General features: G+C 40.5%; 1 protein-coding gene and 1 long non-coding RNA gene across 2 annotated transcripts in view; one reads left to right on the top strand and one right to left on the bottom strand.

Annotated features, from left to right (window-relative positions):
* The window catches only part of LOC146599279 (uncharacterized), a 72,504-nt gene that overhangs the window by 39,775 nt on the left and 13,158 nt on the right, over nucleotides 1–19,571 (bottom strand). The window contains exon 3 of the long non-coding RNA XR_014895055.1: nucleotides 13,159–13,247. This is a non-coding gene — a long non-coding RNA (uncharacterized LOC146599279). The remainder of the gene's footprint in view (nucleotides 1–13,158; nucleotides 13,248–19,571) is intronic.
* The window catches only part of LOC146599281 (uncharacterized), a 10,882-nt gene continuing 2,382 nt past the window's right edge, over nucleotides 11,072–19,571 (top strand). Inside the window, exons 1-8 of the mRNA XM_085298826.1 lie at nucleotides 11,072–11,171; nucleotides 12,287–12,337; nucleotides 14,239–14,283; nucleotides 14,589–14,630; nucleotides 15,704–15,757; nucleotides 17,162–17,206; nucleotides 18,447–18,494; nucleotides 19,348–19,395. Coding sequence (XP_085154952.1) covers nucleotides 11,102–11,171; nucleotides 12,287–12,337; nucleotides 14,239–14,283; nucleotides 14,589–14,630; nucleotides 15,704–15,757; nucleotides 17,162–17,206; nucleotides 18,447–18,494; nucleotides 19,348–19,395 — 403 coding nt within the window. The 5' untranslated portion in view covers nucleotides 11,072–11,101. The remainder of the gene's footprint in view (nucleotides 11,172–12,286; nucleotides 12,338–14,238; nucleotides 14,284–14,588; nucleotides 14,631–15,703; nucleotides 15,758–17,161; nucleotides 17,207–18,446; nucleotides 18,495–19,347; nucleotides 19,396–19,571) is intronic.

Below are 19,571 nucleotides of genomic sequence, written 5' to 3' on the forward strand. Positions count from 1 at the left end.
TTGAGATGTGGGATAAATCAGCTTGTCAAATAGCAGTGGAGAAAGAAATGTTTAAAAAAAAACAGAGATAATGAAAGAAGTGTCAGAAGACAGTTTGACCTGAAGTGGATCTGCATGTGCTGTCTTTCACTACACTGCTCTGATTTTAACCTGAAGATTCTAGAGACAGTAGCCTTTCACATTATATTCTCAACTAATCCTTACAACTAAATAAAAATGCTGTTCTAAATTAATTAGCTCCAGCTTTCTTTAAAAGCAAGAAAAATGTGACAATCTGTGAGAACTAAAGTGATAAGGTTTTATATTTAATTTGTTCAATAACAGCCGGTACAAAAAGCAATGTGCAGCAGCATTAATAATACCTCTCAGCTCTTAGAATACCACCTCAACCACATAGAAAGTTACCATTTCCAGAACAAGGCAGCTTCCACAGAAACAGACTGCACATCCATCCAGATGCTACATATGCAAATACAGAAAAGGGAAAGGCGTTTCAGGACCAATTAGAAATCATTGATTATAACCATGACAGAAACTCAAGCAGATACCCAGGTCACTAGCTGCTGCAAACAGATGGCAGAAAATTCAGTGGTGGGTCCTAGCATCTGAAARGTAACCATAAACAATGTGTAGAAACTGGATAAAAAGCGTGCACATACTGTTCAGTAATTCTGAAGGGGGGAAACTATTTTGATTAAAAAGAGAAATTGTTAATTTTTAGATTCAAGTGATTGTTTCTGTGGGTTACTAAGAAATTGGTACACTAGCTTATGGTTTCAGCAAAGACCCCACTATAGCATTCAAGACAAGTTTAACAAACCTTAATCTGGTTTTCATGCTCAACAGGCAGAGAATATAATTGTGTTCATTGAATTTGTAGGAGTTTCTCAATGTTTATAACCTATTCAGTGTCTTTGAAATGCGGACAGGAAGTACTTCCCTGCTAAAAATTCTTGACAGACAGAAATCTATGAGGGACAGATAGGCAGGTATGTAAGCTCGTCTCTGATCAGCTTTTTGGTTATTTCTTGGCAGTTGTAGCCATATCAGCTGATCAGCTCTGTGCTTCATCCTTCTTTGACTCAGTCTGAGAGGAAACTGGCCTATCTGTTACTGAATCATTGAAATAAGGTTTCTTGGTCATTCTTTCTGGAGGAGGGTGTGGGGRGAAGCTATTCAATACTAAAGAGTAAATATTTGGTATGAAGAGAATTTTATAAATAGAGGAAAACAGAAAGAAACTTAGTAAAACAAAAAGGCAATTGTGCATTAGGCAGCACTTGACAAGATGTTCACGGTTCTGTCACTGACCTTAGCCTTCAGACCCTCAGCCTGCACCATGGCTGATCTAGTTCCTGATCTTTGGCAACTGACTTCACCATTCCAAGCCTCAATATTTCCTTATACACTGTAACAGCACACCAGCAAGCTTAATTCTTCAGGGATCAAGCTCCTGAGACATTTGAATGAAATGTTCATAAGGAATATTGTATGTTTAATTACAGCTGAGACTAGAATGGCCTCAAATAAGGAAAGAGTTTCCCTAACTGCTGATGGACATTACACATGACATATAAAAATCACAGGTGACTGCAAAGCTGACATCAAAGAGCTGTCTCTCTCCTTTGTTTCTTGTCCCTTTTCTTTTCCTTGGAGCTTCCTGATTCCTTATATTGCACTCTCTTTTCTCTGGCTTTAGGCATAGCCTGAAGTTAGGAGTGACACTCATTCCTGCTGTTCTGGCTTGGCCTTTTTTTCTACCCTTTCACCCATTCTCCCAGCCTTTGCTGATAAGCACCATCCCTTTTATTTGTGGACACAACAACGAAGCTGGGAAGACTAAGTAAGATAATTAAAAGAATGCAAACAAGCAACTGAAAGGATGGCCTTGATTAACTAGCACAGACTAGAACAAATATTTTAGGACCTTGATACTAAAACCTTAAAAAACAACCAAAATCTTAAATTAAGGCTAATTTCAAATCACTTTCTTTGGCAACTCAGCAGACTCTTTAAAGTTGTCAGGGTGGTAATAGGAGGGATAGCACTCCACATGAAGAAARAGGTAGTATTGTTCATCTTTGTAACTCTGGACATCTTCTTCCCTAAATAGACAAATTCTACTCCAGCAGAATACAGAGTATTCACATGCTGCCTAGCAATGCTCATCATGGTATCAGAGGACTGTTTCTGAGAGAAATTGTAACAAACTCTACTCACATGGAAAGACACAGAATACCGTTCTGGTTAATACCCAGCATCAAGTTACTAATGTGAGACTTGAAAAGTTTGTTTGAAAAAGCTCTCTACCTGTTTGCCTAGGAAATCATCCCAGAGTAGAGTCAATCCTACAGGTAGGATAGTGGAAGACCAGATCTCATCTTYTTCTGGCCTTCATGCAGAGAGGAGACCGGAGATGGCTGTGTATCCTTCCCCTGGAGGCTTGGGCAGGGAGACAGCCAAGGTGCATTCCAGCACTCTGACAGGTCTTCCAGTGGAAGTGCTTGGGAAATCAGTGATCTGGTTAGGACCTGAGCCAAGAAAAGGAGGGAAATCCTGCAAGCTGTACTGGCTCATCATTAAGCTCTCTGTAGAGTATGCTGCTTAGGTATTTAGTGTGCATATCTTGGAGATGGTTGTGTGCAGCACGCTGTGGAATCACACTGTTTTCCATAATRTAGAATCAGACATGGACTTCTACTACGTAAAGGCTATGGTCATCTCAGCCACGGGGAAGAGGCTAGTGAGGGTGAATCCCAGAACAGCTTTTCTGTCTTGCCTGCCCTTAAACTGTAGCAGCTAGCTGTACATCACACACTCAGATGAGCTGTTGGAGCTGCAAGTATGTAAGCAGAAAGCTTTCTGGTGTTTCAGAGCTGAATCTGTTGTATTAATCTAGTCTAAATGTCTCACCACTTTTTCCATGGAGTATGTTAGCCCATACTCACTAGTGCTGCTCCAAACACAGAGAAGTGGAACAGACTCATTCAGAGGACGAGGTAAAAGCTAGAGACAACTATACCAGCATCAGGAGAAGACTTCCTCTCTCACAGAAGTCAACCCAGGTTTTTATCTTTTGCTTGCAATCAGATGTATGTCACAGATGTGCCATTCCACAACAAGCCAAAGACTCCCTCATTTTTTAGACTTCAAGTATCTTTCAAAAATAAAACTCATACGGCTCCTTCTAGATGACAGAACATACTGTTCTGTGATCACATAGATTGTGCAGACCACTGCCATTGGCATAAACCAGTTGATTTAAACCCAGCTACCAACACAGCTAGACGCTGCATACAAGTATTAAACCTTGCTGTGAGGTGGGAGACTTCARTAGTTCATTCTGAAATCTATTTTTCATCGCAGGAAAAATCACTAAGAAGGAGAATTTTCTTCAAATGCAGCCAGAACTTTTCCCCTCTCCTCTCTGTCTGCCCTGGGGGATTCATTCAAAAGAGTAAAAATATCAGAAAAGGAGGAGAAAAGTAGCAAGAGGAAGACTGGGTAAAATGTGGGCCCGCTACTGAATGAGGCAGGGGACCTGGTGATGAAGGATACAGAGAAGGCAGAGTTACTGAACATCTCCTTTRYTTCAGTTTTCACCACTAAGGGCAGCTCTCAAKAATCCCAGAGCCTGGATGTAAAGGAGAAAGTCTGGAGAAAGGAAGAYTTTCCTTTGGTTGAGGAGGATAGGATTAGAAGTCTTCTGGGCAAACTTGACATTCACAGGTCCRTGGGCCCKGATGGGATGCACCCACTGGTACTGAGGGAGCTGGCAGATGTTGTTGCCAGGCTGCTCTCCACCATCTTTGAAAGGTCATGGAAAACATGAGAGGTGCCTGAGGACTGGAAGTCAGTGTCACTCCAGTCTTCAAAAAGGACAAGAAGGAGGACCCAGGCAACTACAGGCTGGTCAGCCTCACCTCCATCCCTGGAAAGGTAATGGAACAGCTCATTCTGGATGACATCTCCAAGCATATGGAGGAAAAGAAAGTGATCAGGAGTAGTCATCATGGCTTCAGCAAGGGGAAATCTTGCTTAACTAATCTAATAGCCTTCTATGATGGCATGACTGGCTGGGTAGATGAGGGGAGAGCAGTGGATGTTGTGTACCTTGACTTCAGCAAGGCTTTTGACACTGTCTCCCATAACATCCTCCTAGGCAAGCTCAGGAAATATGGGTTAGACGAGTGGACAGTGAGGTGGATTGAGAACTGGYTGAAAGGCAGAGCTCGGAGGGTTGTCATCAGTGGTGTGGAGTCCAGTAGGAGGCCTGTGGCTAGTGGAGTTCCCTGGGGCTCAGTACTGGGTCCCGTCCTGTTCAACTTATTCATCAATGGCCTGGATAAGGGGACAGAGTGCCTCCTCAGCAAGTTTGCTGATGATACCAAGCTGGAAGGAGTGGCTGATCCACCTGATGGCTGTGCTGCCATTCAGAGAGCCCTGGACAGGCTGGAGAGCTGGGCAGAGGGGAACCTCCTGAGATTCAACAAGGGCAAGTACAGGGTCCTGCACCTAGGGAGGAATAACTCTATGCACCAGTACAGGCTGAGGGCTGACCTGCYRGAAAGCAGCCCTGCAGAAAAGGACCTGTGAGTGCTGGTGGATGACAAGTTGACCATGAGCCAGCAATGTGCCCTTGTGGCCAAGRMGACCAATGGTCTCGTGGGGTTCATTGGGAAGAGTGTTGCCAGCAGGTCGAGGGAGRTGATCCTGGCCCTCTACTCAGCTCTGGTGAGGCCTCATCTYRACTACTGTGTCCAGTTCTGGGCTCCTCAGTACAAGAGAGATATGGAGCTACTGGAGAAAGTCCAGCCGCAGGGCTATGGGGATGATCAGAGGACTGGAGAATCTGCCCTATGAGGAATGGCTGCGAGAGCCAGGCCAGTTTAGCCTGGGGAAGAGAAGACTGAGGGGGGATTTTATCAATCTGTATAAGTATGTGAAGGGAGAGTGTTAAGGGGATGGGGTCAAACTCTTTTCAGTGGTGCCATGTGACAGGACAAGAGGCAATGGGGACAAACTGAACCACAGGAAGTTCCGCCTGAATATGAGGGGGAATTTCTTTCCCGTGAGAGTGACAGAGCACTGGAACAGGTTGCCCAGAGAGGTTGTGGAGTCTCCTTCTCTGGAGATATTCAAAGTCCACCTGGATATGATCCTGTCTAACACACTGTAGGTGACCTTGCTTGAGCAGGGAGGTTGGACTAGATGATCTCCAGAGGTCCCTTCCAACCTTACTGATTCTGTGATTCAGTGATATCGCTGATTTTGCTTATGACTTCTCTGATACAAACACAAAGTAACCTGAGCATATTTTGAAGTTCATTGCTATTTAGGGGAAAGATTTGGTCTAGGATTTTTTTAATTCAAACCTGCAACAAAAATCTTGTCTGCATTCCTGAAGTAGCAAACTCAGTCACTGTAGTATTGTCATTACTTGTTAGCATAACCAGGCTGTTCTCAGTGATGTACAAGAAACAAAAATAAAAGCACAAATGCTCCCTTTAGCTGAAACGCCTTTGTCATCAAACTWGGGTTTTATTTCTGAACGATTTGGTAGCACTAAAAATTATGAAAGTCTCAAAAATATATCTAGCTCTGTTTTGGTTCTTGCAAGTTCTGGTGAGTCTCAGTAATCCTCTACTTATGTTGAACAGAAACCTACCTCTGTCCCCTGTAGTCTAGATAGGATTTGGGCCCTGAAATCAAATGAAATTTTGTGAACTGTATCTGTCACTATAACAGTTCTGGTCCACTCAGATAATCTTCAATTGTTTTTACAGGCGACTAGCTGAGAGCTAGCCACATCAGTGCACCTGCTCTTTAACATCTTTTTAGTCAATTTGATTTTTCCTTTCATCCACTAATCTAATTACAGTAAACTGTTCCTGTATCTGGGAGTGAAAATTCAAGATATTCCTCCTTTGTCCAGGAAAATATGAACTGTCTTGTATGTCACTATGATCCTCAGAAGATCGGGAGAGGGACAGTTTATCAATGTTTTTAAGCTCTGGTTTTTCCAAACATCTTTTTGGCACAGAGGTGAGAGAAACCAGCACATACCACTAGATCCCACAGATGTGCTAGAGGAGGTGGAAGTAAATCACCATGTCACACAGTTTCCATACACTGCATTTAGTAATCTCAAATGAATTTGGATGTCAACAGAGCATCAAAGTATGAGGGGGGAATTATCACCTTTTGTATGTTGTAAGCACTTATGCATCAATATATATGTTCTCTTTTGTTTCTCCAGGGGGATCTGGTATCTTTGAACTTGGAAAACCAAGAGGGGAATTTGGTGGAGACTCAAAAGATGACCACGGTATACAAACACAAAATTGGGCTGGGATCCCAGGGGGCAACCACATAGGAAGTTGATTCTGCTTCTTCCTGTTACTTTAATATAATTTTTCTCTACTGATCTATCAGAGAATAGAGAGGCCAAAATAAATTGCTCAATTCTTTTTCCCCAGTAGTCATAATAGGCTGAATATTCCTCATTCATTAACAGATTTGGACTTTAACAAAAGACTGGGTGGGTAGTTCCTATAGTCAGTCACTCATCAGCCAGGTGCATCCTCTCCTTAGAGATCTATCTGCCGAGGATTAAGATAAATGTTATGCAGGAAACAGGAATTGTGATTTGTGGGAAATTCCATTATTACAGTCTTCAGCTTTGCTTCAAGGGAGCATAAAACATTGAATGATGATATTTTATGTCGAAAAGCATTTTGAGAAAAAAAATGTTTTGGGGTTCACCAAAATATTTACTATCATTAAAATGACATTTTTAATTATTAAAATAATTTTTTAACTTGTTTCTATTTTTACATTTTATTTCTCTACCAGAATACTGAAAGGCAAGACTAAAAGGGACCCTGTAAGAATATGCAAGAGATATCCAACTTGTAGTAAAGGGAGTTCTGCCTGAATATGCACTACAAGCAGCATGAGCTCTGCAGTGCTTTACATTTTTCTGGATGGAAAAAAAAGAAAAAAAAGAAATGCAAATAGGAAACTCTTTTGCTAAAACTAATACAGTATATGGATTTTGTTCTTTCCGAATTAATAATTCACTGATATGGGTTTTGTTGGGTTGTTTTGATCAGTCAGTTTTGATTTGATCAAACATGCAGAAATTTGATCATACTGAAAAACGTTCCATTTSAAAATGTCTGATCAGAACTACCTAGAAAAACTCCATACACAGGTTACACCTTAGTAAAATAATAACATGTTTGTACTTGTAGTTCTTGAGTTCAGCATCTGTTTTTGTTTTTTTGCAGATGCATTTGGCGTCTCTGAAGAAAGCAGTGGAAGTGAATCTGAGACCAGTATGTGAATGTCTTGTTGCTTTTCTCTAGAAAATCACAGTCTACCTTTTCTACTCTTGATAGCTGCATTACTTATATTAAATGGAGCTGCTTTGGAAGGCATTTCCTTGCCTGGAGCCTTTTCAGTAGCACAGAAAGACAATTAGAGCTGGAATGTGCTTCCATCTGATACAGATTGGATTGGTCCACTGAGAGGCAATGTACAATAGTTAAAACTGTATCCCAAAATTGTCCATGCTACTGAGCATGCTCCACGTAACCGCCAGAACATACATTAAAAGTCAGTAGGAAATTAAAGCAGTTACTGAGGCCTTCCCTTGTTGAGAGAGCACACGTCTCATTCTTGCCCAATTTCTTTCACCTTCTGGTATAAAAATTACCAAAAAATGGTAATTAGTTTTACAATTTAAGAACAAAGCAATGCTGTTATTAGGAATCTCACAGAAGTTCCTGAATACTTCATGTTTCTGAACACAACTCATGGCAGGCAAAATTTTCCTGATGTAGTTGTCCTCAAAGTCCATTTCAGAGCTTTATATATCTCACTGGCAGGATTACTTTTTCCTACATGATAGCCTACAATGTCTTTTCAATCTACTTCAAAAGACTGGTGTAGTTATGAACAACTGCCTTGCTTTCATATCCTGAGCTCCCAGAAATCGGCATCTTGAGGATAAAGCACCTTGGCCTCCCATTAGCCACGCTTCAGGCCTGGGTTTCTGCAAAGCTGCTGTCTTCAGCTGGCTATGCTGACCCTAACTGCAAGCCCAGTCGTTATTTTGCATGTTTGATTCAATGGTGCTCAGAMCCTTGAAAGTTTCTCCAGCTCCAGTAGGACATGGAATAGTTCTTATCTGCTTGAAGTCACTCTTTACGCATTTATGTAATAGTGATTAGACTCTTCTCACCACTGACTGTCCAACAGAGGAGATGATTCAAAGATGGTTAGACATTTAAGAACAAATTTCATGTCTTTCAAAGTGTAGTAATTTCTATGGTTCAATGGAAACCACAGACTTGAAAAAAAATCTGCCTTGAAATACTGCCTTTTATGTCTTTTTTTTCTTGAATCAGTATCCTTACATATATTCATTCTAATCAAATTTTTTTTAATTTTATAAGCTAATTTCAGTCTGTGCTTTAATTATGGGCTCTTAGGTTTTTCCTAATAACTGCAAACTGCTGCACAGCCTTCTATCCAGACCCCATTTAACTCAAAGGCAAAATACCAACATTTTGTTTACAGGATCAGACCCCATACTCATTCAATAGTGTTTGAATAGAAAATCAGCTCAGAAATAACAAAATACAGAAATAACAAAACAAAAAAATAAAATTTTCATAATTGAAATGGTGAAATGTCCTAATATCCAACACAAAATGGTAAGAAATGCAGTTGAAACAAAATCCCTCTTCAAAACAAGTTGACAATGGCATTTTTTTTTACCCTTTTTGGAAAAAATGACTGTCAAGTAGCAGCTTTTCCCAATGGCTGGGCAAGCTTCTGCTTTCAGACAGTCCTGAATAATTTATAGCTCTTAGTCCTGAAGTCAGAGGATATCTGGCTGCAGAGTCTCTCCTTTGTCATCATTTCCCTTTTTTAGCAAATGCATATGCCTTAATAAATGACATTACACAAATATATAAGGATTCATGAGATTTGTCCTGAGGATCCATGGCACTTCATAGTCCCCCGGATTCTCACTGGAGTCTCTGTCAGAATACTTTTGATCTCTTGTTGCTTCTTATTTTAAATTTTGGTGGTAACATGGGTTGAGATAGTCATACAGCACCAAAAATGTAAAGTCTTGTACAACTGTATGAAAKGTGATGTGGTTAAGCTGGGAGTTCAACATGCCTACCACAAACATAAAGATGTTGTGAATGCTAAAACAAGACACTTCCTCTTTCAACTCAGAAGCATGTTTACATTTTGTTTAATTCTCCGTTCCTACCCTCCCCCCTTTTTCTCCCTAAAGGAAATTATTTCCTTTTTTCTTTTTTTTTCTTTCTTTTTTTTTTTTTTTTTTTTTTTTTTTTTTTTGACTGCTTTCTACCTGGAGCTCATTAACAGATCTGTATTGGTTAAATAAGAGAAAATCTAGGGGGTTAATGAGAGCATTTCAGTTCAGGGTCACTCCTAGGAACATTGGTTTGTCACCTTTTAATTCTCTGCAGCATACGTTGACTGCAGCCTGTGCCCCCTCACAGCCAGCCAGTGCTGAGCACCCCAGGGAATTCCATACAAGAGTTTGCACGGCATTTATTAGATCTGGGTCTTAAGAGTATCTCTTCTTCAAATACCGCTGTCTACTAGTATCTCCTTTTTTGAATTTCTGTCAAATCTCTTCAGAATTCCTGTGTGGTTAATCCAACTTCTGGGTTTTGAGGGTTTATTTCTTTTCCTTGGGGTTAAGCAAGTAAGTGTTTTAGCCTGTTCCAGGCTGAGAAGAGATACTCCAGAGTAAGCAGAGAAACTGAGGCCAGGTTTTGGTATCTGATTAAATTTGCTCTGAGGTCTTTTAGTACATTAAAATAACCCTACTTTGTGCTTTTTGAAATCTGTTAAAAATATTGAAAGCTCAACTTTGCACCACTAAACTTGATGCCAGAGCAGTCATAATCTGACCTTTTATAGCTGGCATAAACACACTGTCTTAAATGCTGCCTCATGTTGGTTCACTAGAAATATGACCTTGTGGTCAACCATCCAGCTTAACCCTGCATAGCCCAGATCCAGTATTAATGACCACGGAACTATAACACCATCCTGTCTAGATCCATGAAAGTTTTCTTTTATATATATAACTAGCCTTTAATTCATACATTTTAATCACCGTTTGTCTTTTATACAAAGTCAAATCATGTTTAGAAGCATGCTATGCTGCTAATTAAGATAAGTCAATCTCAATCGCAATTTCAAACAGTTCATTTTCCCAAGGCAGACAGTCAGCTCTTTCTTGATGAGGACAATTAAAGTGTGGCTCTCCAAAGACGATCACCTGTGTAAACTCATGGTGGTCTAAGAAGGGTCTGCTCACAGTAGGGTAGATGGCTGGAGATGTTCATATTTCTGGAAAGCAGCCCTTGTAATCCTCCTTCTTATGGGCAATCCTGCCAATTGCAATGAGGTTGCTCATAAAAGCAAAGCCAGAAGGATTAAATCTAGATGACACGAATTTATACCATTTCTTAAGGGGAATTTTTTAAAATGCCCATGCTTTCCAGGCTGCTGCCCTTTTACAGGCCTGGAGCAAAAGCTGGAAACACTGAAGCTATATGTAAGCCGAAAGCACYTCTTCTCCATTACCTGAAACGGCATCGGGCGCCCCAGGGGGGAGCGGGGGCAGGGCTCTCCCGCCGGCCCCTCGCGGGGAGGCCTGTCACCGCCGTTTCGGAAGTGCCCCTGCCTCCGTGTGGCGCGGGAGGACGGCGAAGGAGACGGGGTGGTGGAGCGCCCCGCTCTGCCCCCGGGCTGCGCCTCTGAGAGCCTCTCAGAGCACGGGGAGTGGCAGGAATTCCCCATCCTGCCGCCACCATAAAATGCGGGAATGTTTCTGGATGGCTGTGGTGTGCCCTGCCTGGCCCTCAGGGGTCACTCTTTGTGCGGCTCCCGGCTCATCAGGTTCCCCGCCGGCGCGGGGGGCGGGCAGCCGCGACGCGCGGGGCCTCGCAGCYCCTTAAGTAGCGGCAGACAGCAGCGGCTCTGGCCTGCACTCTGCGGCCTTTCCGGGACTCCTGCTGTGGGCACGACGCCAGCCATGCCGAAGGCAGCCCTGCTCCTCCTGGCCTCGCTGGCCCCGCTGCTGGCCTTCCCCACCCGAGCACCAGGTAACCGCAGCCCTCTGCGGCCGGCACGGAGGCGGCAGATGCCGCCGCCCGAGGAGCGGTCGTGCGCGGGGCCCCGGCGAGACGGGCGGCTACACTCACAGGCCGGCGGTGGTTCTTCGCGGCTTCCCCGCTGATGCCCGCTAGGCACCGCGTGGCCGTCTCTGGGAGGCCGCGTGTCGCGCTGCGCCACCCCGGAGCTTCGCGGAGGAGAAGCTGGAGGCCTTCAGCAGCGGCCCCGCCACGAGCGGCGCCTCGGCGGGTGCGCTGTGCTCGGCGGCCGCTGGCGCCGGGGGCGGTGGTGGAGGGTCTGGGGGCGGCACTGGCGGCACCTGACGTTTGTCCCCGTCGGCGCAATAGGCGGAGGGCTGGCTGAGGCAGCACGGCCGGTGTTTTGCCAAACCACGACATGAGTTACTTAGGTAGGTGCTGGAAGAAAGCAGGTTTCTTTCTGCCCAGGTAGTGGCCTCTTTCAATACAGCTCGGCCCTTGCAGATCTGCAGATGTAGCCTGCCCTCGGAGGCACAGTGTTGGCTGATGGGTGTGTGCTGCCCATGAAACCATGCTGTCCCTGGAAATTAGGAAATTTAGGCAGCACAAGCCTTGTTCTCTCAGCAGTGCTCATCTTTATGGGTTGATGGACTAGTGAAATCAGCTGAATAAATTCCCCATGCCCCAACRAATGCTGCTGTGCTGGCAGAATTGTAATGTTAAGCCCTATTGCCCCTCTGCTTTAGGTATATGTTGCAGTTGCTGAATCCTGTTTCCTTTCTCAGATGAAAAATGTGTAATAGATTTCCTCTAGTACAGCTCTGGTACTCGTGCCGTAAGCAGGACTGAGTGAGGAACATGAGGCAGAAAGGCAGTGCAGAGACTCAAGTCACTAAGAATCAATTGTGGGAAATTCTGCTAATGTGTGTATATAATGTAGATATGCCTCAGGCCTCTTAGAGGTCAAGATAGCTCTGAAGGACCCACAGTTGAAGGCTTTTCAAGACAGTAACGTGCTGGGTTACTCATACAGGCTGTTTGGTATGGAGGTTAAAACTACTGGAAGGTATTTTGTACCCTCTGAGATATAGGAGAGTTTAATTATTTCTCATAATTATTGTCTCTAGATATCACAGCTCCTTACCAAGAGGACACAACAACAGAAACAGAAGCTGCTGGTGAGTTTGTTTGCTCAGTAATTCACAACAAACTACAGATGTGGACACACGGACCCAGAGCCCCCACTAGATTCATGATAGCTTCGGAAGGATTGGTTAGATACGACATTAATACAAACCCACCAAAGGACCCGTTGAAAGCTTTTGCCTTCCTCTTTTTCCTCTTACCAGTTGGTACTGTATGTATTCATGTGCTGTAAATCAAGGCATAGCCCTGTGATTATAGTTCCCTTTCACACTTATATACAAGGAGTCTACATCAGAAGAAATTAAGAGTAACTTCTATTACATCCATGGAGATATTATTGGTGAAGGTGTTTTTCCTTGGTACTGCACCTGGTCTTGGAACTTTTATTTGTTCTGTTCTTCATATGATGCTGTCTGAAAACCCTTTTAAAGTAGTTTAAACTTTCTGCCATGAAAGTCAATCCCCAAAATGGAATCAACTAATAAACAGAATGCTTCCTAGAATATGTCAGCCCCCATAATCTCTTCCTGGGGTGTGCAAGTCAGTCTAGCCTTTCAACTGCCAAGCTACAGGCTCTACTGAGCCCTCTTTCTACTGTTACATGTGTTGCATATGTTGCTATGAGCTTCAATAGACATTATTGATGGAAAATTCAGAATTAATTCATAATGGAACAATGTTCTTCTAAAAACTGGGATGTAGCTCCCTCTTAGCCTTGCTGTCTTTTAATCCAAGCTACTTCTATGCCTTTCATCATTGCAATACAATTTGTAATATATTTATCAACGCTCATTTTTTGCAGATAAGTACTGAAGCACACAGAGGCTGTGTAACTTATGAAGCGGTTACTTACGAACACAGGAATTTCAGAACAGGCATTGGCACTTGCTTCTCCCAGACTCTAGACCAGCGCTGTAAACAATGGCCACCTTCCCTGTAAAGCTAATGGAAATTGAAACAAATAAATATGTATTAGTGAAGTCAGTAGATAAAACTCTGAATGCAGARAAGGATCTGGCCTGCTGAATAAGACGGAAATATCTCTGTGCAGTCAGACATCAAATCGTAAAATACAGTTTTACTTTTTTATATATGGAACTTTTTATACAGAAATATACCAAGTATATTGCAGATTGTATGTAAGAGTGGCAAGTGAAAAGTGGTATTTCTTGATTTGTTCTGTCTGAGCCCCCATATACAGCATGTCTGAAGCCAGCAATGTTTTTTTTTTAAAGCAATGGCTTAATGTTTTCAAGTACTATGTAAACATTAATGAATGACTTCTAATAGAATGAGCATTGAAGTACAGAATTCTTGATTCTGCAGCAAGCACTGCTCATTATGTTTTAAGTCCATCCAAGGATTGACTTTATTTTTTTTTCCTTTCTAAATTTTGCTCAGGCTTCACTGACCTTTATTTGACATAGAAAGTGTCTCCAGGTGTTTCCTTTGCCACATCTTGGGAGTATTCTAGATTACTTGCACTATGGAAGAAGTGATAAAATCTAAACAGTTGTGTCCTAGATATATGCTGGGTCATGTTTTACTTTGTTTTGGGCTTTAAATTAGGTCAGATTATTATCCACTGTAGTTAAAAGTGTTGTTTTTTTTTTTTATGCCCAGGAGAAGTAACAACATTGATTGCAGTGGTTTAACCCTGTTCGGTCTTTTCAGGATTGATTGAAACAGTGTAAATGTAAACCAAGACTTGAATAATGCAGTTTGCTTTCTCGAGGATTGCTTTCACAGTCTATTAAAAATAACTCTTTAGAAATATATTCATAGATAACTCTGCCTATTTTCAATTCATCTCATTTAATACTAGACACACTTTATAACTGTATGAAACATCTATTGGATGTAATTAAGATAAATTTAGTCAGATTGTGAAATGTTTCCAGCTACTTTTGAACTTTTCTCTTTGTTTCATTAGATTTCACCAGACCTTATACAGAGAAAGCAGCAGCAAAGATAATAGGTGAGTTTCCACTTGAATTGTAACACTATTTAGTTTCYTAGAAACTTGAGATCCTGTGGAAGCATGCTAGTATCTCCAAAATATTCCAGTTTTAGTGATATTTAAGGAAAAGCTCAGCTATGAAATGGTGAATCTTCCCCTTTCCCTGTTAAGAAAAAGATCTTTTAAAATCTGCTTGCACTTGAGAAATGGATTTCCACTATTGAAAAGTAAAGAGTTTCAATGAAGAGTGTCAGATGAGATATGTTCTAGTTTCCAAAAACGTATTCCATGCTTTCAGTCAAAGCTGGTTTTGTTTTCCATAGATGTCAGCTCCTCTATGGAAGAAACAACTACAGAAAAGAGGGGTGAGTCCATATCTGAGCTATCCAAATTGTTCTTTAAAAAATGCAATAACTTGTTTCCCAACTTCTGAAAAAAATCATTARATGTTAATAAGTATTTATTTCTGTAGTAATACTGATTCTATTTCTAGGGAAATGTACCCATTTCTCTATAGCTGGTTTACAGTAGGGAAAGACTGCGTCTTATGTACTGTCAGAAAACATGTCTTTTTTTTTTTTTTTTCCTAGATTAGGTTGTTCTGATCATCTTCTGCTGTTTATCTGAAATTATTAAAAGTGAGCGATTTTTTTTCAAACATTTTCCCAACCTCTAAATCTACACAGGAAGAAAAAAAGGCTTTGTTTATCTGTGTTTCCATATCTATTGTGTTCATTGTCACTGAACACAATAGATAATTTAAGGGAAAAGATAAAGTATAAGGAAATATGACAAAATATTTGCAGTAAGGAAAATTTAAATCATGATTATGTGCTTTTTGTTGTTGTTTTTTGTTTTTTATAATATGTCTGCAAGCAAGAGTTATGCTGAATCAGTGAAAGAAATCGTGTAACCYATATTGTAGTGAATGTTTGCTAACACTTAAAATTTATAGTACCTAATATCAGAAAGAAAGTACACTTGGTCAATCAGTAGACGAAGAAGGATTTATGAATTTTTTTCAGTGGGTTGTGAGGAAATGAGCAAATTAACTGAATAAACTATTTAGTAGAATTTAAACATTCATATTTACCTTTACTAGCAAAAATCCTTTGGTACTATTTGATACAATATCATCTAGGGAAAAGGGGGCTGGATCCTATTTTGCTTCATATATTACCAAGAAATTTTCAGCTGAATTCAGACTGAATTTTCCTATTATTATTTGGAATAATAACATTCTTGTGTGTTAGATCACAACAGGTTTCTGGATCTGTTTTTGATGCAAGTAATACTTTTAAAAAAAAGTCTTGAGCCAGTAGGGAGAAGTCCTTTTATGGAGTCTGAGATGCTTTTTTTCATGTACTTTGATCTTTGATTAACACCAGCAAGCACACAGGACTAGTTAGAAGGCCACTAATTTGTCTGTTTTGATTAGCTTTCCTGGATATCATTGCCTTTAACAATGAAGACTTTACCRTAAAGACAACAGGTGAGTTAGTTTTGTCCTTCTTGTCTTCAGAACCCTTCATGATATTGACACCTAGTATCTCTACCTAATAACTCTGTAAAAGTCAGACAAATAACTAGAAAGCTCTTTTTGTTTTCCAAAAAGTGTAAGCCTATTTCTTCCTAATGCTCTATTTAAGGAGTAAAGTAAAATGCCTTAAAACATTAATTTAGTTCTTTTCTTAATAGTTCTCTACGTTTTAGAATATATGCATCACTAAGTCTACTGATGCTAAAAACAAGATATAATCTCTATTTGAAATCTGTTTCCACACAGCACTGTCAGGGCTCACCATTTCTGCCCTGAAGCCTAGCCCCAGCTCTGCGCTCTGCCCACAGCTTTGTTAATACATTTCAATACCACTCAAAGTGGTTTTAGGGATTTTTGAATTCTTTATTGCCGTGCTAATGCATTTTAATTACGCCTAGCAGCAGCTGTTTCTTTCTTGCTGTGGGTGCAGTTGCAGGTTACTCCAGGGTGGAATGTTACACTGGAATGCCTCCTTAGCAGATGTGTTTTAAGCATTTATAAGAAAGAAGTATTCTACTTAAAAGAATAGCACTAATCAACAATTCTCTCTAGTAGTGTGTATTTAAATGTTTTCTTTTTGTCTGGTTGAACTCAGCTCTGATCCAACTGGAGATAAGCTTGTGAGTGCCCTTGTTTCCTGAGAGGGGCTATCTATTAGCCCTAGTCTATGACTGACTATCTAAAGCTCTTGATTGGTTATGGAAGCATGAACTGCAATCCTAGCTTGCTTTTTTGCATTTTTCCCCTTCAAATTCATTCTCTTTTCTGAGTTCACAGCATATCCTCTCAAATAGTTAGGTCACTGTAACTGAAAGGTCAACATTTTCCAGTATAGGAAAAGAAGGAGCCAACCTTACTAAACATGTAACAACTTCTCTAAGTTGGTATTGCTGCTGAAATATCAACGAGGCCATCAGCAGCAGGGAGTGATGCAGTGGAGTATATCTTAGATAGCATTGTTTTGTTCCTTTTGATKGCATGACTTTTTAAAAAAATGATTTTATGGTAACTGGCAATGCATTTTTCAATAAATCTATACTAAATTAATGGATGGTTTCTGGGAGCATTTTTAAGAAATGCCTGACTTATTTGTAACATATCTGTGTATGAAACCAAAAACACCAGCAAAATGATGCCAGTATAATTCTTTGATCTGTTCTTTATATGAAAAATATTTGGAGCTTTTACCTCAGAGGCCTCAGTGTAGTATTTTTCTAGTAGCCCAGATGTTTTAACTTTATTAGGCATACATAGACACACAAGCTGGCTACCTGTACTTTAATGGTTGCAGGGACTGGAGAGCAGCTGGTGGAGTATGGCTGACCTAAATATACTTTCTTGAGTTTATTTCTACAGGTGAAACGAGCGTCAGTGGAAGCAGAGGCAGAAGGAGTGAATACAGTAAGTCTTGTACTGTCTGTTACTTTTAAAGTACTTTATTATGTAACTCAATTACTGAGTTATATTCTTGCAATATTTCCATGAAAGACTGTAGCTTCCATGGTAGGAGAGGCTGTAGGGGCCACGGAGAGACTGAGACCCAGATTGTTAAAGGTGTGTAGGTTTGACTTCAATGGCATTTTAGGCCTTTGGGAAACTTAAGCCCTGTTATCATGCCAGAAAGCAGGGGAAAACCAGTTTCAAACCAGGTCAGATTAATGTTCTTTATATGCCTTTCTTTATCACAGGAGTTCTCTGTTCTTACTTTTGAAGGGCTTATTCTTGTTAAAATCTTCTTCCTTAATATTGCTAATATCCCTCTAGTGTTGACATATTCTCAGACTGCTATTCTCTGCACCTCTCTTAGTGCCTCTCATTCTGGCACACTTACATGCCACATCCTCTGCYAATGATATCCTCTTTTTTTTTCTACATTTGATTTTAAAAAAGCATCCCAGCAAGACACAGCGTTCCATGTGAAATAAGCAAGTTAGACTTACTATTAAACTTGGGCAAATTGCCATGCAGACAAAAATAGTTCCGAAGTCATTTTTTTCATGACCTTGGTGCTTCAGTAGTTGCTCTTCTAAGAATTCATGTTTATCTGATCTCATGCAACATGCATAAATTTAGCTCATCTGGTCCCTGACTCTTACTCTCCTGCCTTGGCTTATGCATTCATGCTTTTGTAGCACAGATATACAACTTCTTTTCTGTCCTGAGTCCCCAAGTGTTGTTCATGGTTGGTCAGTATGCTGAATAGCTGTGCTTTATTTGTGGGAATTGCTACATAGCACAGATGCTTGTATGTGGTGGGAAGTGTGTGCTTKCTAGTGGGATATGTGCCCAGAGGAGTCCAGCTAGAATTGCAGCCCCTCTGTCTCAGTGTACATTGGGTCAAAAATGTTGAGAAATGAACTTAGCTTTCATTAGAAATAAAACTTTTTAGTCTACTTAGTAGCAAGTAAAATATTAAATACTTTTTTTTTCTTGGTAGTATAGATGTTTAAGAGGGATTTGGATGATGTAGGTAAAGAAATTTGTGGGTCAGAATACCACTTCCATCCTCTCTGTTCTAAATATAAGTATTTCTTCAACAAAGTGAAACATGAACTTTGGTGTGATTATAATGGGCTGAGGTTTCTTCTAAAGGCTTACAAAGCTTTGGCTTTTAAAGTATGTTCATGTTATTTTTTAATAGTTGAATGTGACTCTCTCATGGAGGAAGACTACTTGACTGATACATCCAGTGAGTTCCCCTTCCCTTATTCTTTTATCTTTCTGTATGCAGGTATCTTCATCAAACAGTAGTACAATTACCTGTCTCACATCTGTCTTTGGATTTCTACAGAGTGTTATGGCTTGTAGAAAGAATAGGAAGGAAAATTTTATAGTCACTGGATATTGGCTTCCCAGCCTATTCCTCTGTGAAGTATAATAAGAGGCAGAAGGAAGGAGGGTTTTGTTGTTTCCTGTCATTTTTTCATCTTAAAAATATTTAACACATTCAAGTCTAGTCTTTCAGTTTAGTTGGAAAATTTCTTAGAGCTCTCAGAGTTGATGTAGTTAAGCTACATTAGAATGGAAATCGGTGGAATAGTTAATTTTTTATCCATTTCCTTTCTCCAGATGTAAATATACCATGAAATATTAACAGAACCCAAAGCCTTGTTTAACAGTATCCAAACATCCTTCTCATTTGGCACAGTTTTCATTTTTCTCTGTGCATTGCCAATATTATTAGTTTTCTCATTGTCATAGATTCTTCAAGCCTGCATCAGATCCTGGTTACATATATGAAACATAAGAAAGGCAAAAATATCTGTGGATACTAACTCGGGGAAAGGGCAAATAGCACATTTATTTTTCTCATACTAGAGAGATGTGATAAACTGGCAAACTCTGCATGGAAGTCTCTTAGCTGTTACAGCTGTTGCTGGGAGGGAGTGCAGCAAATTCAGCTAGCTTACTACTTCTGCTGCCTTTGCTTAGCTCAGCCAGCCTTATTTTACCCTGCTATGGAATTATACAACAGACTTTGAAAATAATGTTAACCAAAAATATCCAGAGTACTGATTTTATTTTATTTTTTTACTCTGTAGATGAGCCCACAATCATCTCCACAGAGCTATATATGTTGAACAGAACATGTAAGAAATGTCATCTTGAATTATCTTTATTTAGTTTATAAGTGACAGTGTTTGTGTCTGTCTTACACCATGCTAACAATTTACTCTTCAGGCACCTGCTAAAGAAAAGCAGGTTTCTTTTCACTAAAGAAAAATAAATATCAAATGCTGGAAGGGGGCTTGTGTGTTTTTTTTTT

This window comes from Rhea americana, unplaced genomic scaffold (genome assembly GCF_003343005.1).
Source record: "Rhea americana isolate MKP2758 unplaced genomic scaffold, rheAme1 scaffold_142, whole genome shotgun sequence".
Lineage (NCBI taxonomy): Eukaryota > Metazoa > Chordata > Aves > Rheiformes > Rheidae > Rhea > Rhea americana.